Genomic DNA, 26,895 nt, shown 5'->3' on the forward strand with positions numbered 1-26,895 from the left:
GAGGGCGGCCCAACGGCCGCGCCTGCCTCCTGCCGCGCCTCCTGGCGGCCGTCGGTCCTCTCTCGGTCCCCGTCTAAGGCCGGGCAGTGTGTCTGTCCTCAGCGAGGCGGCTCCCTCAGCTCTGGGTGCTGCCTGCCTTCTCCCGGCGGCGCCTCAAGGCACAGCCCAGCAGCCTGCCCCTATCGCACCGTGGTACCAGCAGGTGCTGACTGACCTGCACCGTCAGTCCTCCTCCTCCTCCTCAGTCTTCAGTGCCCTCGGATGAGGCTGGCATCTTCCATTGCGAATGAGACTGGTGCTCGTTCTGACGGCAGAACGCAGCCTGAGGGGGCTCAGATCATCTGGAGTTTCAACCTCCAGCCACCAGGGACACAGGCAGCCAAGCCTAGTCAAGGGTCCCACTGAGAGAAATTTAGGATGAGGCAGACAAGGGGTGAGCTGACTTGGAGAGCACGTACTTCATGCTCCCTACCTCTCGGGATGTACCAGTCCTCGTGCTCTTCCTCACTGGGGAGTAAATAGACTAAATAGGTAAATAGGAGCTGAGTCAGCTGAAAATGTGGGGGGTGATTTATTTATTTATTTTTATTATTTTGAAGCAAATAAAAATGTTTATTAGTATTTTAGATGCACAAAAGCGATTTACAGCCCCAGTCTCTCAGTCTTGCTCCTGCCCAGGGCTTGGAGAGACGCTGGTTACCCTGACAACCCTGACGCAAGAATTTTGCCCTTCTGATAAGCCTGCAACCGCTGCTTTTCTCAGTGAAGTTTAAGCAGCTGTTGCTGTGAAGAAAGATTAATTCCTTCCTTCCTTCACCACCGAGGGAAAAGTTTATTGCCTTCTCAGTCACAGTTTTCTGCTCTTCTATGTCAAATCTGGTACTTCTTTACCCACAAGGCAGTAATTACGTCAGCATTACTAGGCACTACGCTTCCTGAGTTCCTGTTATTTTCTCTAATGTTTACCAAGCCCTAGCTACCTATGTTTATACTGTTCCTTCTGATACTTTTGATTTAATGCTAAGATTTGTTTTGTTCTCTAAAATCATGAAGCAAAGTCCTCTTAGGAATGAGTCTGCACTGTACACTGGGACAATCTGGTTTTCTTCAGTAATCCCAAGGGGTTGAGGTGTTAGTCCACTGCTAGATACAGTTTTGTGTGTTCAAGTATTTCTTATTATCATAGCAGTTTTAATAGGTAATTAACTGCTATTTCATATGTCATTTGAGGCTAATATATCATGAAATGTGCCACACACATGATCTGGGTTTTAAGTGTTTGGTGCTTTTCTGGTTTTTAAATATTTTTTGTGGGGGAATTGCTATTCCAGGAATCTTGGTTTACTAATCCAAATATCGGTTTAAATACTGTTAGCCTAGAGACAAGAAGTGCTTTTTTGTTGACTTGTTTGCTAGTTTCATAGTTCAGTAAACCCTATTTAATACCCTCCCTACCCCCCCCTTTTTTTTTTTTTTCCCAATTAGCTACTGCAAATCTGGAGTTATTCTAGAAAGCTGACAGAGTCTCCTGTGACTAGCTAACACGTGTTTAGCGGTACAAGAAGCATGTGTGCTTGAGGCTGTGCCAGAAACTGGTCAAGGGCCTCACCCACTGCAAGCAGTCAGCAGTGCTGGCTGTTGCCCCTGGGTCAGGCACTGCAGAAGGCCTCTTAGCAGTGTTTGACACTGCCCGGGCACCCCTGCAGAGCCCCCACAGTCAGTCTGTGTGGAGACAAGAGGCTGCTTGCAGCTGATCACTGTGGTTTCAGTGGGTGCTCTGTTAACGAGTGTTTGATTTCCCATGTATGCTCCCCTCCATAGTCTTGTTCTTTCCAGCTTTCGTTCTTCTAATGTTTTGTGGAAGCACTTGAAACACAGATATCCTTTTATGATATCTCCATGACAGCTGACGTTCATGGAACTTTCTTTTCTCTGCAACAATATTCTCTGTGGAATGACATTTCAAGGTGCCAGCATAATTTAAAAGGAAATGTATTTCTTGTTATATAGTTGTGATTTTGTTCCAACATTATGAGTCTAACCTAACCTACTTTTGTTTTCAGCATAACATCCACTTACACTGGTGAATGTAGGTGTCCAGAGGTAGCAGATGAAAATGGCAGGATGGCAAATTACTACCCATTGGTGAGTTGCTGTTTTTAATAATGATAATAATAAAAAGTTCAGTGATTAACAACGTTAGAGAACACTGGCTCAATTGTTTCCTTTGAAGTTACTGTCAAAATGTTCATCATCTTTGCTGGGGATGATCATATATCAGAACTTCTAAGGAGAAGATTATTCTATTTTCTATTGGATAGGTGATTATTCTTGATGAGGTATGATTTTTTTTTTTTTTTATTAGGAAGATATGAAATTGTTTTTCCTTCCAAGAACAGGAGTGTTACATCTTTGGTATGTATTATTGTGATATAAGATAGGGGGTGACTTTAAAGGGCTACAGCTATTATGGAATAACTCTTTGTTTAGAAATTCATGTTCTGAAATAAGTATATCTTAATGGAAAGTTGTTCTGGAATAGTTTTTCAGAAAGTAGTTTCAGAGTAGATGTAAGAAATAAGCTGGGAAAGCCATAAACATCAGCTGATCGCTTGCATTCAATTATTTAAAAATATACTATGGTAGAGAAATAGATTGTTGAAAAGTTTAAATATTAAATTTCCTAGAATGGCTGCAGAAATTAAGGACCTTGAAGTTAAGAACAGTGAATAATCTTTCATACAAAGTTTTCTTGCTAGATTAATAAAAATTACACCTCTGCAGGTGACATATGCAGTTAAAGAAATATGATAAATTAATTTTATGTTGTTCATAAAGAATGTGCAAATATTTCAAAATGGAGGTTCCAAAATAATATTGGTATGAAGTATTACTAACCTTTTCCATTTCTTAGTGTCTGGACTTAATTCTGAGCTGGGTTCTTGCTTCTAGCCTCTGTCAATGGTATACAAGCATACTGGGAGGGTTAGCCGCTTAGTATTTCGGGGTGTACAAAGATCTTTGATTGTGTGGTGCTGATTATTTGCTTTCTCCTGCCACTGTGGCAAGCAGTTTGTAGGTTCCCTTTGACTTTAACTATCATACCCTAATTGCTCAAAAGTTGATTATCCTCAGCTTTAGAAAATATAAATGATATGTTTATTAGTAGAAAACGTAGTTCAAGGAATTAGTTCATTACTCTCCTCATTTCTCAGTTTCTGTGCTCTACTCTCCTATTTGCTTTTTTAATACCTCTATTTTCAGTTCTTTGTACAGGGTTTGTTGTTACAGTGCTCGTTTGCACTATCCATAGAACAGTAAGGGAAAGAAAAAATAAAGACAAACTAAAACATAGAGAATAGCTACAGAGCTCCTGTGGACTTGGGAAAGAGACTTCCACTCTGCAGGTTCAGCCACCCGTGGCTTCGGTGTGTTAGGCAGCAGGCAGGGGTATCTTTGTTTTTTCCACAAGATGTCACCAGAGGGTAAAAAGTAGCTGGAACACTGTGTTAATTTGGGATTCAAGCTCACTGTTCTGCTAATTAAGGGACAGGAATCATGGGAAAGCCCAGCACTCTGTACGCAGCTTTCCTTTTTTTTTTTTTTTTTTTTTTTTTTGAGACGGGGTTCAGAGTGGAAGACTTGTGGTTTGAGTGAGTCTGTGTAACAAATCAGCTGGGGTTTCTTCTTGTCTTGTCTGCTTCACCTGACACTCCCAATGGGATATTTTTCAGGACTGCTAAGCTGATATCTATCTTCAGTTTCCAGTTTGAAATGCCTACCTGACACATTTTCAAATTTGCAGTTGCTTTTAAGGGTTTATTTGCAGTATTATGTCAGTGTTTCTGTGAGGTTGCAATTAGATGAGACAGGCTGACCTGATCTAATTCATTGGTGTGGCCAAAAGGGGTGATTCTGTTTCCCTCTCATCCTTATGTGGCCTTCTACCTCTGCCTCCCTTACTGCAGCTCCAATGCTCTTCTGACCCTTCAGCGACCAATCCAGCTCACTAAACCAGCAGAATATATTTTGCTGGGTGAGTTCCCTGCTGACTCACAGAGTAGAATTGGCTCATCAAGGGTCATATTAGTACTATGAACAATGAAAAGGAGGGAGCGAGGAGATGATAAGCAGCAGCTCAATCTCCTTCCCTACATGCAGTGTCTCAAATTCTCCTTCTGTTCCCTTCCCTCTTCTATATGAGTTGCAAGGTGCAACTGGTCCTATTAACCAGGAAAAAAAAATCATGAATGCAACAACCAAGCTCGTAGTATATGGAGAGATAAGTCAGTGAACCTATCCATGGCAAAGTTCGAGCCATTCCATTTTTGGCCTCGCAGTCTGGCAGAGGTTCAGGAGATGAGGGTCAGTGAAACACATGCACTGGCACCACTTAAACTGTGCTAACATCAGCAGTTTATTGGTATTTTTCCAGATCTTTCCCCACTTCTGGTGAATGATGCTTACAAATTTGTAATGCATCAGGATTTCTAGTAGATCAGCTAGGTGAGCTTAGTTGCTGGTCAGCCCTGCAGCTAATTTGACACCTCTGTTCACTGAAATACTTTGCAATCAACAGTCTCCAAAAAACTTTTCCAAGTGAGTGAACCTTTCCTGTGACCCTAGAATTTTCAAGAAAGTTTTGTCTGATGGATTGCACAGTCCTTCTGTTCTCCCTGCTCCCCTGTCCATCCACCCGCCAAAAAAAAAACACCCCACAAGAAATCTGTATGTTGCAGGGTACCTTTGCTTTGCTGCACTCTGTCCCAACTTCCTTTATGTTCCTTTGTGTTAACGAAATTACTATTAAAAGGTAAAGGAGGTGCAACCTGGCTGTGAATAAACATGGCATGACTCATTAGGCAAAACCATATAGAGGGTCTAGATTTATGTGCCACACATAGATTTCTAACAGTGTAGGCACAGCAGCTCTTGTTGGAGTTGATCCTGCTGCAAAGCCAGAAGGCTTGTAGCACACATGTAGCACTCATGGCAGACTATGAGCATCTGTCTTCCCAGAGGCCTGCATGGAAAACTGGAGCAGGAAGTGGGAGAAGAGAAGGGAACCTTTCATATGTTCTACCTACATATATTGGATCTAAAAACTCTTAATGAAACTTTCTCGTTTCAAGAAATTGTCATTTTGCAACTAAGAACTTGTTTTGGTAGGAAACTTCCCACCAAATCTTCTTACGATGCCGTGTTTACTTCTAAGCTATGAAAGTTAGAACAGCGAACTATTTTCTGTTGAGATGCCAGCTCACACACAGCTCTCTGCTCGGTTACAACTGGCTGAAGGTGAAGTGCTCTGATTCATAGTGTAACTCATCTTTCTGTTGTAGATGTGTTAAAAGCAACTGGTATGAAATTCTAGGAATCAAATAGTAATGTTCTACGATGACATGTGAGAGATTCCTGGCACTGGATGGTAGCTGGATTCTTGGTACTGAGCCCATCCTTATCCTCCCTGGACAGAGATGGTTAGAATTCAGCAGAGCAGATGTGCTCTTCAAGATCAGGGAAGGGAGCCGTCAAAGCTCAGGAATTATCCTGTCTCCTAATACAGAAACCCCAAAGGGTGTCTTGCTCAATGTTCTTTTGTGGAGTTGAGGGAATGTTTCCATCCCGTAAATAGATTTAGAATTCTCTTAGTTCATTACAGATGCAAAGCCAAGCTCCTTTGAGAGTTATGTCAGCAGAAGTTGGTTCAGAGTTCAGGTAGTTATGTTAGTAGGGGTATACGAGTGATGGCGAGCAAGCTACCTGCTCCCTCCTCCCTGCTGCTGAGAGCTTATTAGCTGCCAAGAACTGAAGTGGGTGAGAGGAGATGAAAGGGTAAGCATTAAGCAGATAACTTAGCCGAGCCTCGACCTCAGGAGAATTTAAAATTACCCCTTTTCAACAAATTTTGCCTTTGCTTTTTTTTTTTTCTTTTATGATGGAAGGGTAGATGGCATCCATGTGTCCAAATCCAGTGTTGTTTTTGAACCACTAAATTTAGGCTTGAATCAGATTCAGTGTATAAATCACAATGAATTTATGAAATCACTTTTCAAATTATACTTGACAGACTTTTAAGAGGCATTACAGCTTGAGTATTAGTCACAGCTGCTGCCAACAAGAGCATCGAGTAATGGAATATGCTTATCAAAGAACTGTGTTTTCTTTGAAAAAGAGATGGGGTAAAAAGAAGCTTTATTCTCACAGCCTTATTTACTGAGCTATGGCAAACTGAACAGATGAAATCTGTGGTCTCGTTTAGTCCAGGGATTCTTCAGCCTCTTTCACAGGAATAAACTGCCTGCATACACTATAACATAATGCTTGAGTCAGTACACATCTGTCAAAGAGAATATTTAAAAGCTCAAAAAAATGCACAGGTTGGCTGAGGTTCTGTGGCTTATTACTTTTGTCAGAGAGTCTCTTCATGGCATTCTCTGCTTTAGTGTGGAAAGGCGAAGAGGAGGAAAGATGTTTTTTGTAGCAGACTTCCTAAAATAAATAGAAGTCTAACAACTAAGCTGAGGCAGGGGAAATTTAGGCTGGACATCAGGAAGAGGTTCTTCACTGAGAGGGTGGTCGCACACTGGAACAGGCTCCCCAGTGAAGTAGTCACTTCACCAAGCCTGCCTGAATTTAAGAAGCGACTGGACTGTGCGCTTAGTCACATGGTCTAAACTTTTAGGTAGACCTGTGCGGTGCCAGGAGTTGGACTTGATGATCCTTATGGGTCCCTTCCAACTCGGGATATTCTATGATTCAATGCATTAAGCTGTTCTCTCCTTGAAGCTTCGGATGGATGAGGTTGCTGGAGGGCTGATGCTTTCTGTCTGTTCCAAGAAATAAAACAGGTGGAGCAAATGCTAAGTATTGACACAAAAATCATGCAAACCTTTGCATTAAGAGGCCAGTAGTTTACTTGCAGTTGCCACTCACACAGTGGTTGAAGGAACTAGGATTTTTTAAATTGTTTTTCAGAGATACGATGTGATATGGCTACAATTTTAACTCCACAGGGAGTGAAAAGGAAACTGGCTGCAGTTGATATTTTAGGGGCATAGCAAAGTTCTACTAGTAATTTCTATAAATATTCTTCAAGACAAAATGTAAAGCAGTCTTGAAACTTTACTTGCTAATGCAAAACAGGGTATGTCAAAGACCATATGACTGAGATTAATGAGACTTCAAATGTTGTAGAGCCATGCGGTTCAATTGGCAGTCCGGACAGAAAGTATTGTCACAGTACTGATCCTAGAACACGTTGGCAGATCATGTTACTGTATTCATGGCAATAGTGGTCTGAATGAAATCTATCTGACCAAGTGATGTGCCTTTTGCTGCATGAACCTTCTGCATTTTTCAGTAGTCAGCACTGCACTGTCTCTGGAAATGACAGAGTAAAATGTCATGGATTATGGTCACTAAATCCCTTGCCTTCGTAGAACTTTCTTTAGCACTGTCACCTTCCTATAATAGAAACGTGACATCTAAAATTAAAACAGATATTTACATATGTATGTTTGTACTCGTGTTTATGTGCACATACAGTGTAGTTAGTCAGAATGTGCATTTCTGCAGGCTCTACTAGGAAACTAATTGAATTAGTAAGGCAATCATTTCTGTGATGTATCATGACTTGTGAGTAGCTGGTAGGACAGTAGAAAGTCCTGTCTTGAACTCAGCTGGATTCACTGAGCAAGGACTATTTTATTTGCTCAAATTTCAAAACTTCTTTTGGACTAGCTCTAAGCCAAAAATTTGTCTAATGATTATCTCACCCGAACTCTGTCATTGTTTGCTATTTAATTGCAACTTCTATCTCCTTGTTGGCTGGTGTCCTGCCCTTCACATATATGCACCTCTACTACCTGTGCTGTTTCCTTTGTGCAGTTACTGGGCTTTGTTTTGGGTGGGGGTTTTGGGTGTTTCTTCACAGCCCTCCAGTATTACAGTATTAACTTGGTTCCCCTAAAAAAGAGTTAAATGATTTCCTAAACTATCAGACATGATTGAGATTTAGTGCATTACATATTTATATTGATATGTTCTTCTGATGTACATATGTTGATATGCATTTTGATTGTATATGTGATTTAATAGTATTTTGGAATGCAATTTGAGACATTTTAACACAAAGAAATACGAGGAGCAATGCTTGCATAAATAGAAAAATGCACTAAGAACTGAATCATGCCAGTGTGCTAGGAATCTTAGAAAAGTTTGATTTATCACTACCTAAATTTCTTACATAAAACATCTACATAATTCACCCATTTTCAAGCCGGAGATTTTTTTTTCCCTCTTTTGATTTCTTAAAGGCAATGAAACTTTCAGTCTTGCTGCCTAAGAACTTAAGGTTATATGACTATGGATTGGGTGTGTGCATAGGGATTGGGTATATGCATAAAATGATTTCAGTTGGAAGGGACCATTAAAAACTCAATACTCAACCCCCCTGCTATGGGCAGGGACAATTTTCACTAGATCGGGTTGCTCAAAACCCCATCCAATCTGGCCTTGAACACTTCCAGGGGATGAAGCACCCAAAGCTTCTCTGGACATACTGTTACAGTGCCTCACCACCCTCTGAGTGAAGAATTTCTTCCTTATATCTAATATAATTTACACTCTTTTGGTTTAAAACCATTACCCCTTGTCTTATCACTGAATGTCCTTGTAAAATGTCTCTCTCCATCTTTCTTATAAGCTCCCTTTGAGTATTGAAAGGCTGCAATAAGGTGTCCCTGGAGCCTTCTCTTCCCTAGGCTAAAGCACCCCAGCTCTCAGCATTTCGTTGTAGAAGAGGTGCTCTAACCCTCTGGTAATTTTTGTGACCCTCTTTTGGACCCTCTCTAACAGGTCCCTGTCTTTCTTGTGCTGGGGGCCTCAGAGCTGAAGGCAGTGCTCCAGGTGGGGTCTCACAAGGGCAGAGTAGAGGGGAAGAATCACCTCCCTTAACCTGCTGGTCATGCTGCTTTTTATGCAGCCCAGGATTTGATTGGTTTTCTGGGCTGCAAGCATGTACTGCTGGCTCATGTCCAATTTCTCATCCACCAGTGCCCTCAAGTCCTTCTCCACAGGGCTGCTCTCAATCTGTTCATCCCCCAGTCTGTGCTGACGTTTGGGATTGCCCCAACACAGGTGTAGGACCTTGCACTTGGCCTCGCTGAACTTCACGAGGTTCATGTGGGCCCACTTCTCAGGCCTGACCAGGTGCCTCTGGATGGCATCCCTTCCTTCTCTTGTATCCACCACACCACTCAGCTGGTGTGCCGCAAACTTAATGGGGGTGCACTCAATTCCAACACCTATTTCATTAATTAAAAAAAAAACAAACGCTAGAGGATTTGCCCTTTAATAACTATAAGCAATAAAATAGGCAGAAGTCATGTAAAGTTTCTCATCAAGTATAAAGATTAAACTGGTGTGGGTGAAGCTGGGAGAAAGAATTTCCTACCATTTTACATATGACAAACGTAGCTTGTTTGGTCAGGTAAGAGATTAGATCTTATTATATCTTTCTTTTCCATGTGAAGAATGATAAAGAAAGATTTTATACTATTTAATTACACAAAATGAGATTACCTTCAAAAGATTTTTAATGTAGTACATTGATTTTCAGCTTTTATTACAGGTCACAAGTTAAAGTGAAATATATTATGTTAAATTGTTTTAATCATGTCTAACAATGTTTCAACTCTTTTTAGACTTCTTTTTTTTTTTTTTTTTTTTTTTTTTTAGAGTTGACAACTAAATTATGAGCTTAAAAGGGGAAAAATAATATGTAGTTTAAATATTTTCAGATGCATCTGTTCTTCCCATCTCTAACAGTCCAGATTTCTGAACTTCTGGAATTTGGAAACTTGCTTTCTAAGAAGCATATTGGATTCTCCTGTGTTGTTCCTGTTAGCTAACAGATAAGATTTGCAGTGCCAAATTCTCTTCTCGTGGTTGTATTCTGCTGGAATTTAGTGAGCAGTATCATTGACAAGGCACAAGGAACTGAAATCTCTCACAATTTTATTGTTGAATAGAGATATCATAAGTAAAAACTATTGAATATGTGCAAATGTTGAGACCAGCTCAGACCAGGCTTTCTCTACAAAAACACTGTAATCAGTTATAGAGCAGAAATACTGGTAGGACAGGATAAGCTGTTTTTTAACCTAAAAAATCATGTCCCTCAAGTGCTTCAGGCACATTGCTATACCACTTTACAACTCCAGACGACAACAGATGCTCTGAAAGGTGGGATGTCAATTCATGACCAGATGGAAATTCACATTTAAACAGTGGTATAACCTCTTGAGACTTTTGTTTCTCTAATAGATAAATATTAGAAGGTTAATTAAAAAAAAAAAAAAAAAGATGGCTGAGCTTATACTTTGATCTTTGTTAACACTAGTGTTTGGGCCAGAATATTGCTGCTAATTGGAACCACATTGCTTTAAATGGATTACATAGTTGTCAGAATGATATGGTTGTATATAAGCCGGCAAGGCACTTTGTCATTCAAAACTGATGGATAGAATATTACCAAAAAAAAAAATCATACAGCCCTATAATGAACTTTTCGATCCAAAGAGCTCAGCACTTGCTTAGTAAACCACATGTCCAACTAAACCCTGAAAGAACACAAATATAAATGTTGCAGATAAACCCAGACTCATGCAATATTGAGGGATTCTAGAATTTCATTTGGGTAACAAATGAGTTGCACAAATTTAAGTAACTTTCTGGTATTTGAATGAATGAAATCAGCTTTATTTACATTTGAGTAATTGTTACTGTCATGTTCCGTGACTTTTGTCACTGTTAAAACTTACATTGTTGAATAAAGCCCTTCTTGTGGAGGAGGAGGAGGAAGATAAAAAGAGCTACCTAGCATACAGAAATAGGAGTACTCTCGTGTTGATGCTAAAGAGTGAACTGTGAAGAGTGACACTTCTCATACACCACAAATGTGAACTGTATGAAGCACATATTGGGTGGTTCTTACCCATAAGGGGAGGTGTGCAGAGAAATGTGAGGGGCTACTTTAAGGAGACATTTTAAATTTTTTATTTTCAAGTGACACAGTAGGTGGTCAAGTGATGAAAGAAGCGTAAGGATACCACTAGGTTGCATTTTAGATGAGTGGTGCATCGATATCATTACAGATATCAAGGCCCATGCGAGGGCAACCTGGGGGTCAAATGACTGTCCCTCAACGAAGGCTGGAAGGAAAATGCTAATGAAGCATGAATAAAGGTTTCAACGTCAGACAAAATATATGCCAGTTAGGAGAAGGAAAGGATTCCTGCTTTGACTGTACTCAAATGAAGATTGGCTCATGGCCAGGAGGAACTATACCTAAAACAGGAAGAAATAGACCTTTGAGATATGGGAAAGAATGTTTTCACTGAAAAAACGTGAGCAGAAAAAATGCAGTCCAGCAGGAAAATAAATAAATGACAGGGCACTCAGCACAAAGCCCACTGTAATGATGGTGGCAACAATTTTAGGGACCCTATAGAGTATCAAATATATGTAGTAAGTAGGAAAAGAAGTATTGTGCAGAGTCAGAAAAACTATGTAAACTGAGTTGAGAAAGAATGATCCAAAGGTCCAAAACTAGCTGATAAGTTGAGAAGGACAGGAAAAGAAGCAAGACCTTTGGATTTAGCCTCAAGCCAATCATTAATTCTTTTAGAAGGTCAATGTGAGCAGAGCGACCTTAGCAAAATCAACTGAATCACATAACAAGCATATGAGCATAACTAGAATAACCTTTTATTATTATTATTAAATAGATGGCAAAAATTGGTAACTAGAAATTAAGTAACATCAAGAAAATTCCTTTTTGAAACTAAGAAGAATAAGCTTTTTGATACAAGGAAACATTCGATACAAAGAAATATAGTTTGAGGCAACTATATTACACACGAGTCCTAATGAACTAAGATGTGAAAAAGTTCTGCTTTCATTTGAAACAGGACAAAACATGTCTGATATCATAACAGCTAAAATAATTAACTTTTCTCCCTAAAGTATGTAAATTCATGATGAGAGAAACTGCACTGTCCTATTTCTCCTGGGAAGCTGCAGTGTTTATCTGTGCCAAAAAGGCAAACTGTTGATTTATTAATTACCCAGTAGAGTAAAACTTGCTTACTCTTGTATCTAAGGCGTGTTAACACTGTAGCTGTTTTGCTCTGTGCTATGACTGTAGTTTTAATATACATTAGTAGTACTGATGTTTACCTTCTCCCTGCTATAGATATGTCTGCTGAGTTCATTAGCACGGCTTGTGGTCTCACATATATATAGAAGTGATGCTAAATATCATGTCTATTCATGGACATGCCCCGCAGCACTAGCACTGAAAAACAAAGCATCGACTGAAAGAGGATTAAGTAAAGTTGAATAAATGGCACAGCATGGGTGATAAAGGCAGAACCAAAAATAATAAGGTTAAAATAAATATGTAGACCTCTACTGTTTTAAACAAAAATATCTCGGGTAAAACTATTTTTTCCTATGTTGTCTTTTTACTTTTGCAAGGCAAAATTAAAAGTGAACTTGTGTGTAAAGTTGAGAAAATGCAGAACTACGTGTATTAGGTAATTATTACCAATGTTTTTATTACCAAGTATGAGCAGAGCTGGTAGCAAGCAAATTTCTTATTTCAGAAGCATTTTAGAAGATATGTCTCTCTCTGGTAATATTATTACTGAGCGATTTTGCAGGGGAAAAAGTGTAAGTCTACCAGGAGCTAACGATTTTAGGCTTTCATTTTAAGATGACTTTTCATATCACAATACGCACTTGAAGAAGCCAGAATTTGTAATTGGTTGGGATTTTATTGAAACACCCCTTCAAATTATTATTATTTTTTGAAGAATCACAAAATCTTTAGATTGTTGTCTAAAACTTTGAATTGTTAAGCAATGAATTAGTGACTTGTTTTGTAAAATTGAATTCCTGTTGTCTACAGCAGGTTTAATGAAGAATACACATCTGGTGACTAGAACCAGCTATGATGGGCCTCAGTGCGCTTCTTAGAGAACTTTAAATCTCGCTCCTGGAGAGTCATCTGCGGAGGGGGGACCGAGGTATGTCGAAAGCAGCTGTCAGCCGGCTTTGAGGATTGCCTCATCCGGGCAGACCACGTCCACGTCTCCCTTGCCCGGCTTCCGGGCCTGAGGGCTCCTGCTGCTCCCCGCTCCCCCCTGCACCCCCTGCTCCTTCTCTCCCCGCTCCCGGGCAGCGCGGGCTCAGCCCTAGGGGCGCGCCCTGGGGGCAGGCCAAATATGGCGGGGGGCGTGTCCGGGGGCGTGTCCCGGCGCAGTAAAAGCGCGGCAGGGCGGCGCGGCGCGGCGCGGAGCTGGGCAGTCCCCGGGGAGATGCTGCGAGTGCGGTGCTTGCGCGGGGGGAGCCGCGGAGCCGAAGCGGCGCATTTCATCGGCTCGCGGGTTGGTGCCGCGCTGATCCGCCGCCACGCTCGGCGGGGCCGGGGGCCGGGTCGCTCCGACAGGGTTGGGGTGCGCCCACGGTGGCCGCGGGCACGCAGGGATGCGCCAAGTGTGGGCACGGTACTGGTTTCTGTAGCAGGGGCTCGCATGGGCATCCTCCCCGTTCAGCAGCACTGACTTCAGTGACATCGAGTCATCGCTGTCAGTTTTGTTCTCCCATGCCGTTATTCCTCCAGACAGAATGTATTTTAAAAGGCAAATTGTCTTTTAAGCATATACTATGCCACAAATAAATTAGAATGCCTCTAATAAACAGCATGTTACTGTTAATGTTCCACATAATGCTTGTTGTTTTAGGATTACAGTGTAAGGCGCTTGTGGACTTCTGAACTGTTACTTTTTGCCTTCTGTAAGGGAAATATGATTTTTATTTCTATTTTAAGCTTGGAAGAGTCTTTACAGGATGGGTGCAGCGATCTTTCCAGAGCACCCAGGCAGCTACGGCCTCCCAGAACACCTGTGCTGCTGATGACAATAAGGCTACAAGCCCTGTACCTCAGGACAGTCCTGTTTGCTCATACAATGAATGGGACCCACTGGAAGAAGTCATTGTGGGAAGAGCTGAAAATGCTTGTGTTCCTCCTTTTTCTGTGGAGGTTAAGGTAAACAAGAAAAACAACAACTTTAAATTGAAAGTAGTGCAGTTTCTATATATGCAACTTAAGCTTTACAATGCACAAGGTATGGTATTTACCCATGAAAATTCTTCTCTAATGCTAGTTGTTTACGTTTCTGGAATTTTACAGCTCAGCTGTGTTGGTAGGGGTTATGCTTTTTGTTCCCACTTTCAACAGATCTAATTTTTAACTGAAGTCACCACATAGTAGAGAGTATTTAATACGTACAGCATGATTTGGTAATATAGTCCAGACACTATCAGGCTACACACATTGTAGCATTTGAGATAGGTGGCAGGATTGATATAATTGGTGAGCTGGGGCATGAAACCAAGTAGGGTTACAACTTGAAGGAAAAGGAAGTAAAGCTGTCTACTTAATGGTCTGAGAGAGATTAGTGTCTGTAGCTGTAAGACTGTTCTATTTAAATAGCTTTTAAATAGCTCACTGGAACTCCCATGTGCTATAGTAAGTGTTGTATGGAAATGTATACTCTCCAGCTTTTCAGATTTATTTTTTTTATATATGTGTGCATAAAACTATAACAGTAACTTAAAACTATGTTTCTTTGCTCTTTAAAATCTTGTATTTCAGCCTTGCTTTGCTTCTTATGTATGTTTAAGAAAAGCTTTACACAGAACATTAGACTATTTAATGGTTTTAAACTAAGCAGAAGCTTTCATTCTCTAGTTTAAGAGAAATGCTTAAATTCTGGGCTTGCTCTGAACTCTTTTTGTGAACTTTACCTGGACTTTAAAATGCTGAACATGTGTTGTTACCTGCATTCCTGGGGATAATCCTGAGTTTTTCTCTTCTAGTGTCACAGTATAGATACAGCATGATGCCACATTGCTGCCTTAGAGGAGGGACATGCAATGCATGGCTATTCCACCAAAATGAGCTGGCATAATACAGCTGCTGGAGAGACCTTAGTAAAATTTTACAGGATACCTTGACAAAATTGACTGAAGACCTCAATGTTAAAAGGGGGAGGGGACATGACACAGATGCATACACACACAGGAATTCTTCTCTTTTGGCATAGGAGAGATGATACTGAAAAGATGTTTAAAGTGCTGGAAATGGTAGTTTAGAGGAAGCTTTGGATGTACTTGTGGAAAGAAACTTTTCTTGCTACAGCTCATTTTACCCTTGTATATTTTTCTTTAAAACTTGGGCTATGATTCTGGCCAAAAGTGTTTGGAGGAGTTTGAATGAATTACTGCAGCTTGGTGGTTCTAATCTCCAGACAGAAGAGTAATCCTTTGACATACACTGGGATATTTGAGATGGTACCTTGGCCCCAGTAGCTCAATGAAAATTTGCCACTGACTTCATTATGACTTGTAAAATACTCCTTGAAAGCTGTAGCTCACTTACCAACCTCTGGAATCCTGTTCCAGACACTCCAGAGAAATTCTAGCAGCTTTAGAAAAACAAGCTAGTGAGGACTGGGATTTCTAATATAAAATATAAGTGTGTGCATTTATGTACTTAAAACTGCCAGAAGGAATGGACAGAAAGAGTATGGAGAAAACCCAACAGCTATCTTTGTTACATTCTAACATCACATTGGAGCAAAATTATGTTCTTAAGTAGTGACCAAGGACTTTAATATCAGAAAAAAAATATTCTTTCAAACGTCTAACTTGCTGAAACGTCACATACTTTACTGTTAGCCTTGTTCTAGTGCTTGTTAAGCCCTAACTAAACAAATGAGCTCAGGTCACTCAGATCTATTGTTCTATGCAATATTAAAAGCTTAATGAGGAGTGTCAAAGTATAGAATTAATTCTGGAATTTGAAGACTTACTATCTGGGGGTTAAAGCAAGCTTTACTTTTAGCTTTTCTTTATGTAAACTGCCTAGTCTGATGAATACATTGGCCAAAACAGTTAATAGGAATAGCGTGTGCTGGCTGAGATTTTTTTTCTAGTTTTCTCTGCTTTTGTCTTAATTGTGCTGTAGAAATTGCTACGGTAATTCTACCTTGTGGACGTTGTTGAATAATCCAAGCAGTAGTCTAAATCCTACCTTGCCAATAGTAAAAAATCTTAATAGATTCAGATGTTATTCAAACCCCTGCCATGTGTCTGAAAGGTAGGGGAGGTAAATAAGAATCTATTTCCCTATTATGTTCCTGTAAATGGCAATACTAGGGCTGCTGTATATCACATGGCTTCTGCCAAGTGTGAATGAGGATTATCAGTTATAAAACTGCAGTTTAAATCTAGCAATTTTGAATTGTATGAAGGAAAAACTAAACTGTTGTACCTGAAAAACGTCTCAAATCATAATGCTGTTTTCATAAATACTGGCTTTTGAGGTCCTTCTATGTTGTGTTTTAAAACTGTATGCATGTTTATATACGAGATACTTAAGTGCAGGAAGTATGGATGCGTTCAGGTCTTGTGTGTACCAAAAGCACATCTCAAAGTACAACAAAAGCCTTTTTCCTGTGATGTAGAAATGATGCACTTGGCATAAGGAGGAGGAATCAATGAATTGAATAGGAAACTCTAAATATCTGAGGAATGTTAATAAGCTGACACATTTGACAGCTTCTTTATTGCATATTCTTTTGGGAGCTTGAAATGGCATGCGTAGGTTACGTAAAGGGAAATGCACTATTTGGAAAAACATAGGAAATCTTATCTAGCATTCCATCAGTTAGGAAGATGCCCTCTTTTGAATAAGCACATTGATCAAGTCTCACTATTCAGTTGTATTCTTCTGAAGCAGTTGACATTTAGTCAAACAGTTGAGCTTTATGGCTTTGTACTTCACAATGATTTTCAGTATATTTTTTAAATAATGCTTTTTTGATGAAGAGATATTATTACAACAGATCATTATATCTTCAGTGAGAAGCTAACTTTAAGGTAGGTCTAGAGAGCATTAATATTGATAACGTTAATTATTTCCTCACTATAAATGTTTAAAATATATATCAACTGTAGGGAGTGATTATCCTTTTTCTTAAAGATAATCTTTTTCTTACAGCACATTCTTGAATTTCTTTCAGAAAGATAATGTTGCTTTCCCCCCTCCCGCCCAAATACCACTACATGTTTTTCATGTACTTTCAGATTATAGCTCATAAAGCGCATTGAGAATATTATTTAAAGCTCATTTCTATTTCCTGGTCATGGTACTTTTTGAGAAGTCTGAAATGATTGCAAGTATGTAAGTATGTGGTCAAAGGGGCCTGAAATCTCAACCCTGAATTAGTACAAAATAGATGTCCCAGTCACAGAGTTTCTTGCCCATCTATTCAGAATATGAGTGTTGTTATGGTATGGAATAGGAGTGGTGTTATGGTGTTTCTCTTACTTTGTTGTAATTTTAGGATTGCGCTATCAGATTAAGGCACCACAAGTGTCATTTTTCACATTTGAGAAACAGGAGCAGTAGTAAAGGAGAGCTATACCTCTCAGGAATTAAAGAGATTCAAATATAACACGGGTGGCTCTGAAAATAACTAGCTTTACTCCATAGAACAAATTTGTCTCATTAGCAGAACAGGAGTCCATGGGAATGCTAGGCAGTTCATATGATCTGCATGTGACTTCTGAACAGCTGGCAAATCTGAGGTGATCAAATCACCCAAGACCTTGGGGGGAGGAGAGGGGTAGCAGTGGGGCATGGGGCAGGGAAGGAATAAATTCCCCCAGGAAGGATGGGAATATGTTTCAGTAGTGGAGGAGCAGCAGGGCCATACAGAGACCTTTGCTTGGTCTCTCTGTATAAATGTTAAGGATGTCTAAAAGGTTGAATTTTCCCCCCCTTCTATCTTACCTCTATAGTTTGAGGGCAAATAACCAGAAATAGTAGAGAGTGCGGTGGATAGCCTGGATTGTGAATGGAGATCAGGCATGATGCCTTCAGCAGAATTGCCTTGCCTACTTGGGACTCACACACCATACTAGCAACATTCATTGTTGGGGGTTCATCTGTTTCTGTCCAGAGCGGTGCACTCTGGAAGGCAATAAGGACTGCAATTGCATGAGTCTTCCTCATGTTCAGGAGGGCAAGGTTCTCCTGTGTCCCGTTGCTGTCACTCATGCTGTCTGAATGAGCAGAATTGGTAGAGGGAGGTCCTGACCTCTCTCTTTACTGTTTCTGATGCTTTCTGCTGTTATTTCCGAAGGGATACATTTGCACGTGTTCACCTGTCACGCTAGTGTTAGCAGAGACCCATCAAAGTTGCTGGTTTCAACAGCTTATAAATCTGAATGAAGTGCTTCCAAAGACACGCTGCTGAAGCAGCCTAATCTGTTTTGAAAATCTCTGTTTTTTCTTTTCATCCATGGGTACAAGGACATAATTCTGAATTATTATTATTATTTTTGAATTTGAGAAGACTGTCAGAGGATTTCAGGAGCAGAGGATTTTGGCCTGTAAGTGTTATACTTGTTTTAATCCAACCCTGACAGATGAATTTATCACTTGCATTTTCTAGACTTCTGCATTACCTGAAGTATGGCCACTTCTAGCCAACAGGGCATATCATCTGTTGCTGCTTTACAATTCCTGATGCCACTACTGTGACAGTACCAAAGTGAGGTTTTAACAAGGTGATTACAGACAGGTGAATTTTTGCTAGCCTTATTAAATAATATGTCTATAGGGTTTCCTTTATGACTGGTGTGTTTGTACAGGTCTAGTGTAACAAGGACCAAATTTTTCATGGCCACTTGGCAACAGTAGCTAGTAAATACTCACTGAAGTGTAAATAGGAGTTGTTTATGTAGACTGTCTTGGTTTTCGTCTGTGATTTGATAATAATGAGACTTTCTATAGGGCTATGACTAGAGAGGGGAAAAGACTTCTAAAGAAAGAATTTATTACATTATTTGTAGTAGTATTTCCATCCGTAGGAACAAGGAATTTAAAGCTACTGATTCCATCTATATCCAAAAATAGGAGGAAAGAAAATGCCCTGAAAATCCCATCTAAAAGTCATAACACTAACTTTGCAAATGTGAATGAAATGTGTACTTCTCCCCTTTCCAGAACTGATTTCTCCTTTTTCTTTTTCTGCTGCTCATCAAAGGACTTTTTCTCGGGCATCATGCCCTGTGTCCAGTCTATCAGCAGTACTGAAACTGCGTGCTAGTTGAGTGAGTCTTCTCAGCATGTACAGCTGAAACTTAATTCTGTTGCTATGTGTAACTATTTGGTGAAGACACCATCAGCTATTCACAACTAGTCTAACATCTGCACTTAAACATATTTAATAACTGGACACATGCACATCATAAAACATCTGAGCAAAACCTTGCCAGTGATAAGTATTAATAGCTAGAGGTGACCACAAAAAGACAGCAGAGTGCTCCTAGGATAGGAGTTCTTGACAGGGAATAATTGGCAGCATTTGTCTGAAGTCTTGAATCTTCCACCTTCCTTCCACTGTCTCACACCAGCCCTTCATTTTAGAACGATCAGCAGGCCATTAACAGCTTTTACCAACTCCTCAAATTAGAGCAGGAATCAAATGTAAGGTGCACTATGTTGTAACTTATACAATGCAATGTAGAGATGGTGAAAGAACTGAACATGAAGAATTGTATGTTATACATCTATTTCACTTTGCCATAAAAACCCGATGCTTATTCTTTGTCACTTGTCCTTTTGTTCTAGGCCAACACATATGAAAAGTATTGGGGATTTTATCAGAAATTTGGAGGCCAGAGTTTCCCCAAAGACCATGTAAAAAAAGCTATTGCTGAAATTGAGGAGATGTGCAATATTTTGAAAAAAGAAGGTGTAATTGTCAAGAGGCCTGATCCAATTGACTGGTCTGTGAAGTATAAAACACCTGATTTTGAATCTACAGGTAAATACTATTCCGCTCTTGAAGGGTGTATAGTCTGTTTAACTCCCTCGTCTGAGACACTTCGGCTGCCATCTAGCCTAACTTCCTGCTTGGAGCGGGAGTATCCAGAGAGGGTAGATCCTACTCAACTTTGTATCAATTGTGGTCTTCAGGTTCCCTTCATGGCAGGCATGTTCTTAAGTTAGTTTTTACTAGTAGAAGTTCAGTGGGGACCAGGTAATAATTGTGAAAATTATTAGCAATATAATAACAAAGCTGTATTTTTTTTGCTTGTTTCTTATTTATGTACCCTATTGGGACTAGTTCTGCATTGCATCAAATTCCTGTTCTATGCTATTACTATTTAAAAGGATGACACACAAAAAATGAGGTACTCTTGGAAAACCCACTACCTCTTAACTTTTATAGAAGTCTTCTGAGTAGTTCATAAGCATATGTCTAGTTAGTTTCCATTAATCAGACTGTGGAGACTTGTAGATTGCGGATGACTTCCTTCTAGCTGTAAACTTGTTATGAATGAGGCTTTGTAGCAAAATGTTGCAAGTATTTTGAATGGAAAATGTCACTTTGAAAAATTGAAGACTCTCAATAAGAGCCTTATTATGGGCTATTTTCCTGACTTTTGTGAAGATGCTTTTTGCAAGTCTTTCGGGTAGAGAAGTAATGGTAAAAATGGTGGTAAAAAGCGAAGAACCTGAAAAATCTGAGAAAAGCCTATTTGTTTCATAGGTTCATGCGCTTTTTCCTTTTAGGTATGTATGCTGCCATGCCAAGAGACATCCTGCTGGTGGTGGGAAATGAAATTATTGAAGCGCCTATGGCTTGGCGTGCTCGTTTCTTTGAGTACAGAGCGTATAGACGAATAATTAAAGAGTACTTCAACTGCGGTGCTAAGTGGACAACTGCTCCCAAACCCACAATGGCAGATGAGCTCTATGATCAGGTATTATTCTCATTTTGCTTCAGAACTTTTGCTAATTTCAACCGGAAATCTGTTTCACAAAGGGAGAGGGAAATAAGTGAATTTGTGTTTTCTTTAATGTTGGAAAACTTTCTACAGTCTATCCAGGTGAAACTGAGTGTGCACCTGTGTAATAAGAAACAGGAAGTTGTGCCTATTGCAATCAGGTCTACTCTGAATTGTTTTGATTACTGACTGTAACTTAGCATTGCTAAAGAGGAAAGAATGCTCAAAGGTCATCACAAAATGTACTTCAAAGAATTAATATTTCCCGAATATATCAGGAAGGTGGGAAAGAGTTATGTATATTTCTTTTCACCAAAAAGACCTCACAATTCTTGTTTTGCATGAAGGACTTGTATTTTGGAAGCTACAAGAAGAAATAGTGAAAGATCTAAACTGTGACTATTTACCTTCTGAATATAAGTGATTTTTTTTTTTCTTCTGTAATACTTTACTTTGACAATTTTGGTAGTTTTCTATAGGCTCCCATTTGCATTAGGATCTTGGTAGCATCTACAATAGGTGCAGCTAAATTGGTTGTGAAATGATTATAACTTTTTGGGAGCAGCGACAACTTCCCAGTGATGCAAGGAGGTCTTTATTAAATGAAATTACCCTAGAGTAATCAGTCAATATTAGAAAACATCCAGAGCCTATTGTAAAGCATACTTACTTATCCAGTAGCTTTTGTTTGTGCTGTTTTTTCCACCTTATCTGTTCTTAATTCCATTGTTCTAAAATGTATTTTAATTCCTGAAATTTTACCTTCTAAGTTAAAGTAGTACTTCAATCTAAAATGTTGAAAAAGTGCAAAGTCCACCTGTGTTAGGAAATAGCTTGCATACAAGTATTTCTGTCCCTGTGCAATAGTTTGTTGGACTGGTAGTTAAACTCAACTGGTAATGAATACTTTCAATGCACAAGTCAGTATACTATCGAGACAGTGGTTCTGACAAACAATTAACTTCTTGATATAACTCTTCTCTTATACCATCACCTATTCTTGAATGTAATTGAAACTCTATTTATTTAAAATTCCATAATTATGCTTTTTCTTCTACTCATTTAGAAGTAAGAAAAACAAACCAACTCCAAGGGAACATACGGAACATACTAGCTATCAATATAAACATATCTTCTTCATTTCAAAATGCTCATCAGTAGCAAATGGTTTGAAAACTTTCGCCTACTAGCTCCAACCTAAAGTTATCTCCTTTCTGAATTAGGATTATCCCATCTGCTCTGTTGAAGACAGGCACAAACTGGCTGCTCAGGGAAAATTTGTAACTACTGAATTTGAGCCATGCTTTGATGCTGCTGACTTCATTAGAGCTGGAAGAGATATCTTTGTACAAAGGAGTCAGGTAAACAAAGGTTTCTTCCAACAGTGTTGTTATCTATCTTTGATGATTGATATTTTTATATTTACATTTCTAAACAACATTAAAATATTAGTATTGACAAAATCTGGTATTTATAGAGTATCTGTTAAATATTAGCTAGAGGCACAGGGTTCTAGTATTTTGGTGTTAAATATTTATTTAAATAAAACCTTATATAAACTAAATTTGGATGTCATTTATATTCTAGCCTAGTGAAACTTTGTTCTGTTTTTAGGTTACTAATTACATGGGCATTGAATGGATGAGGCGACATCTTGCACCAGACTATAGAGTGCATGTAATATCCTTTAAGGATCCAAACCCTATGCACATTGATGCCACATTTAATATCATTGGACCTGGTCTTGTGCTGTCTAACCCAGACCGTCCCTGCTACCAGGTAAGACTGCAGCAAAGGAGAAAATATCAAGTGTTTGATATTTTTAAATGATTCAGATATCCCTACTCATCATTTAAATCGTTTGAAGTGAGGGTGAAGAGGGGCTTTTCTTAAAAATACTGGCAGGCTGGGTTGCTTACTGAGTTTTTAGGACTAGAGCTCCCTCTCGTGGTTACACGTGAATAAAGAGCTCCTCCAAGTATTCAAGCAATGAGGTTGAAAAGTCGATTCTCTTTATCCAAATTATCCTCCTCTTATTTTTAACTTAATTGTGTTATTCCGAGAGAAACATATTCCACCGGATACCTATGTTTTGTTTCCTTTGTTAAATAGACTGCATATTAAGCTTCTCAGGAAGTACAGTGCGGAAGTAACTCTGTGGTATTTTTGCTGGTTTTGTTTCTATAAAGAGCACTGTAATTCATATCAGTGATTCCTATAGGGAAATTAATAATCCTAAAAAATATAATACTTATTTAACATTCTTACAAATATCGTTTTCACTTGACAGGCTCTAAACTGCATATATCGTCTTTGTTTTTAATGTATCTTTGTATACTTAGCTTATACTAAGAAAAACAGTAGAACTATGCTAGTAGTATGCTAAGTTGGAAAAGGTCTTCAAAATGTGCTTGTACAAAAATTGGTTTTGTGGATGGAACACAAGGGAAGGGGGTGTTGTATATACTGAACTACCCTGAGAAAATGTGGCATAGGTTGGATGACATAATGTGATGCTTTAAGAAGCCTGTTTAGAATCTAACTAAATTTATTTTTCAGATTGATCTCTTCAAGAAAGCAGGCTGGACAGTGATTCACCCCCCTGTGCCACTCATCCCAGATGGTATATTCATACTTTTTTTTCTAATAATTCCATAATATTCTTAAGCATATTCTTATGGGGCAACATTGGTACAAAGTCTACAGTTACTGTAGCAGGTTTGTTCTCCTGTGTTTAGATCACCCACTGTGGATGTCTTCTAAATGGCTCTCCATGAATGTCCTAATGCTGGATGAGAAACGCGTGATGGTCGATGCCAATGAGACTTCAATTCAGAAGATGTTTGAAAAACTGGGTATGTCCTAACTTATTTTAACATACACTTAAAATGAAATGATCTTGAGCTCAACTGTGTGCATCAGGATGAATGGAGGCTTCACTGATAGTAGTCAAAGCAACCAGCACTGGAGAAAGGTATTCAAACAATCGGATTAATAAATAACAGTCATTCAGTGGTTTCTCTCCTGAATGCTTAAGACATACCTACAGCTTGAAGCAAAAGAAGGTATGAGTAGTAATTAAAATTGCTTATAGCATGAGCTTTTGAATGAACTTTTTAAATGTGAAACTATCTGTTTGGTTTCAAAGTCAAACTCTGTGTTAGAGGGATTGTATACGTATTGCTGAGTGATACTGCCAAAATGCTTCAGATTTTCCTTCTCTTTATACTTCAAACTAAGACTACTTAACCTAGGTATTTCTGCTCACTTACGGAGAATCTCTCTCCTGCAAGATGTAACCTTAGATAGGGCAGAACTCCTTTAGATATGCAGTGGCAGGATAACTATTATTGAATATAAAAATCCAAGTCTTATGCACTGCTCCCTGGAAAGACAAATAAAATAGACTTAATTTGCTGAACTCATGCAGTTAATCCAACTGTTCCCATCATGCCGGGAGAGAAGGATTTGGGTAGGTCTACTTACAGCTCATAGCTGGTCAGTAGGAGGGTAGTCTACTTTTGCTTGGTGCTATAGCCAGCTGACTCTTGCTGCAGGATAAGCACATGGTGATGCAAAAGTTGACAGATTAGATGGACTGATGGGTAAATAAGGAAAAATCAAGCAAAGTGGGGGATCGTTGTATTGGAGAATGAGAAGGAACACTCCCACAAGCAGAAGGCTAATGAGAGAGAATGAACTGAAGGTGAAAGATAACTGAACCTAGAAGAAAGGCTGCTTTGCTCATGGAAGAGAGCACTTGATTGAAGCTTCCCTCAAATCTGAGACAGTTCACAGATGAGAACCATGCAATCTAATGTTTTATTCTACTTTTAAAAGACTGGGTATACAGCTGTTAGTGAACAACTCTAGCTTTCTAGTCTTGGGTTGTTTAATTCTCTGCATGATCAAGGAGCAGAGTATCTATAAATACTTTAAAATACTTAGAAAATGAGGCTATTAATGCCAGTTGTGACACATCCTTCACACTTGAACTTTACTCTGTGCAAGTTCTACATAAAATTCTGTAGTCAGTAAGTTCATAGGACTGAGATGGGTCTGCTGGGAATGAAAGTATTTCTGACCTAGATGGTGGATTGTACTGAACTGCTCTTGATCTCCCAAAAGTACTAAGAAAGAAAAAGTCAAGCTTCATAACAGAAAAGTCTTCTGATCCTAATCCATCTCTCAGGACTTTGTGTAAGCTGAGCCACAGCTGAAAAATCAGAGCTGAAAAGAAGTGGGAGGAAGCTTAACTTAACCTAGGTAATAAGTATAACAGCTTTTTCTTCCCCCTCTCAGAGAAAGAGGGTCTTGGAGATCCGTACTTTCAATTCTGGTTTTCTTGAAAGGCACTTGAAAGAGTATATTCAGCGACTGAACTGTAAATGCTTGCACAGATTTATGTAAATGTGCCTTGGTCACATATCGTAGTGGCATTTCAACTAATTTTTCACATGCTGAAGAAAATGATTTTCTTTTTGACTGACATGTCATAACACATCAAACACCAGCTGTGCACCAGGTACTGTATTATTCCTGAGGGCATGGCTGAAATAAACAAATTAGCTGTGTTCCTAGCTTGTTCTCTGCCTAGAATTTGGGGGAAAGAAATTCTTAACAAATGAGTAGGAAATACTTTAGATAATCTTTTATCAGATCATAGAATGTTCTGATCAAAGCTTACCACATGAATCTGAGATTTTCATTTAAAAGTATGCAATGTATGTTTCTTGCAGGCATTTCTACAATTAAAGTGAATATTCGCCATGCCAATTCATTGGGAGGTGGTTTCCATTGCTGGACATGTGATATCCGCCGCCGTGGTACCCTGCAATCTTATTTTGACTAGTCATGAGCTAACTAGGCAGCTATAGTTCAGCTTCTAAAATAAGCATAGGAAATGAGCTCATGCAGCCATTTTAACAAAAGTGAAATTAATTTGTTATAGTGCTTGATCAGTGGTGTCCTTACAGTGGTCTAGGGAATGATTTATTCTTAGGTACTCTTCACTTTAAGCAATATAATTGAAACTACTTCCATCAGCAATACAGGTTTTCTGGCTGGCTTTTTGAAAGACATCCTTCATCTACGAAGCCCTCTCACATTGGCTTTGAATGTAAAAACTTGACAAGATGGCTAAAGGCTCTTGCTAGATGAGTTTGGTCACTAACATTGGACATCTACCTCTGTCTGATACTCTATCAAATAGGCAGCTTGAAATGTTAAACTTGAATTAACATTTCTTATTCCTTTTAATCGGTTTATTGTTCTAATATATTAGTGTTTAATGCAGTTAAAACAGATGCGACTGTACAGATCTCTTATGGAACCAAGTAATTTTATAATGCTTTTCATGTTGGGCCATACAGATATTCAGAGAATTTCCAGTATGATCTAACTTTAAAACATTATTTTCATTTACTTGTGATGTCCGTCTACATTTTCTTCTAATGCATTTGTCATGCATCTGAACACTTTTTTATATTACTTTTTGTATTGCTGAAATTGGTTCTTTTATTTAACTTTTTAAAGTGTACAAATGGTAGCTAATAGTCTGCATCTACAGGTTTTGCTGTGAATTGTTTACGTAACTAAAAAAAAATGGAAAGAAAAAAAAAAGAGCTGACACCTCCTTCACTGCTCATGCAACCTCCTTCAACTGTAGCAGATACCGCGATTTGAGTATTGATTACTGAATATGTACTTTTTATGCTAATAAACTTTTTTGCATTCTCTGTTTGTGTTGCCTTTCTTCTGAAAAGGAGTAAGCATGAAATATCTGGATGGCTAGGTGCTTGTAAAATCCAGCATACAGCTGGAAATAGAAAATACACATGGCTTTTTCTGTAAAATATGGAACATCTTAATGCAGGAAATCCTTGTACTATATTGTTCACATAACATGTTGTTGTTTGTGTTTTGTCGAGAAGTAGGACTGGTGGGGGAGAGTACCCT

At 39.1% G+C, this 26,895-nt stretch overlaps 1 protein-coding gene across 5 annotated transcripts; it reads left to right on the forward strand.

Annotated features, from left to right (window-relative positions):
• The first annotated feature begins 2 nt into the window (after positions 1 to 2).
• Positions 3 to 26,675, forward strand: GATM (glycine amidinotransferase). Of its 5 annotated transcripts, XM_040569370.1 has the most exons (12): positions 1,648 to 1,967; positions 2,064 to 2,145; positions 12,977 to 13,094; positions 13,898 to 14,116; positions 18,594 to 18,708; positions 19,775 to 19,970; positions 20,723 to 20,913; positions 22,161 to 22,298; positions 22,552 to 22,716; positions 23,497 to 23,560; positions 23,676 to 23,792; positions 25,677 to 26,675. In XM_040569370.1, exons 6-12 carry the CDS (start codon positions 19,874 to 19,876, stop codon positions 25,787 to 25,789), a joined length of 885 nt encoding a protein of 294 aa, XP_040425304.1. In that variant the 5' UTR covers positions 1,648 to 1,967; positions 2,064 to 2,145; positions 12,977 to 13,094; positions 13,898 to 14,116; positions 18,594 to 18,708; positions 19,775 to 19,873; the 3' UTR covers positions 25,790 to 26,675. The 5 variants fall into 5 exon arrangements, with proteins under 5 accessions (XP_040425301.1, XP_040425304.1, XP_040425300.1 ...); XM_040569367.1 differs by lacking the exons at positions 1,648 to 1,967; positions 18,594 to 18,708 and adding an exon at positions 3 to 514; XM_040569366.1 differs by lacking the exon at positions 18,594 to 18,708 and having other exon boundaries at positions 1,650 to 1,967.
• The last annotated feature ends 220 nt before the right edge of the window (positions 26,676 to 26,895 follow it).

Source organism: Cygnus olor, chromosome 11 (assembly GCF_009769625.2).
Source record: "Cygnus olor isolate bCygOlo1 chromosome 11, bCygOlo1.pri.v2, whole genome shotgun sequence".
NCBI lineage: Eukaryota > Metazoa > Chordata > Aves > Anseriformes > Anatidae > Cygnus > Cygnus olor.

Bases quoted from the DNA above. Each gene is read 5' to 3' on its own strand.
- GATM (XM_040569365.1), top strand. From the start codon at position 13,386: ATGCTGCGAGTGCGGTGCTTGCGCGGGGGGAGCCGCGGAGCCGAAGCG. The intron at 14,117-19,774 runs GTAAACAAGAAA...CTTTTGTTCTAG, and splicing joins CTTTTTCTGTGGAGGTTAAG to GCCAACACATATGAAAAGTA. The intron at 23,793-25,676 runs GTATGTCCTAAC...TGTTTCTTGCAG, and splicing joins GAAGATGTTTGAAAAACTGG to GCATTTCTACAATTAAAGTG.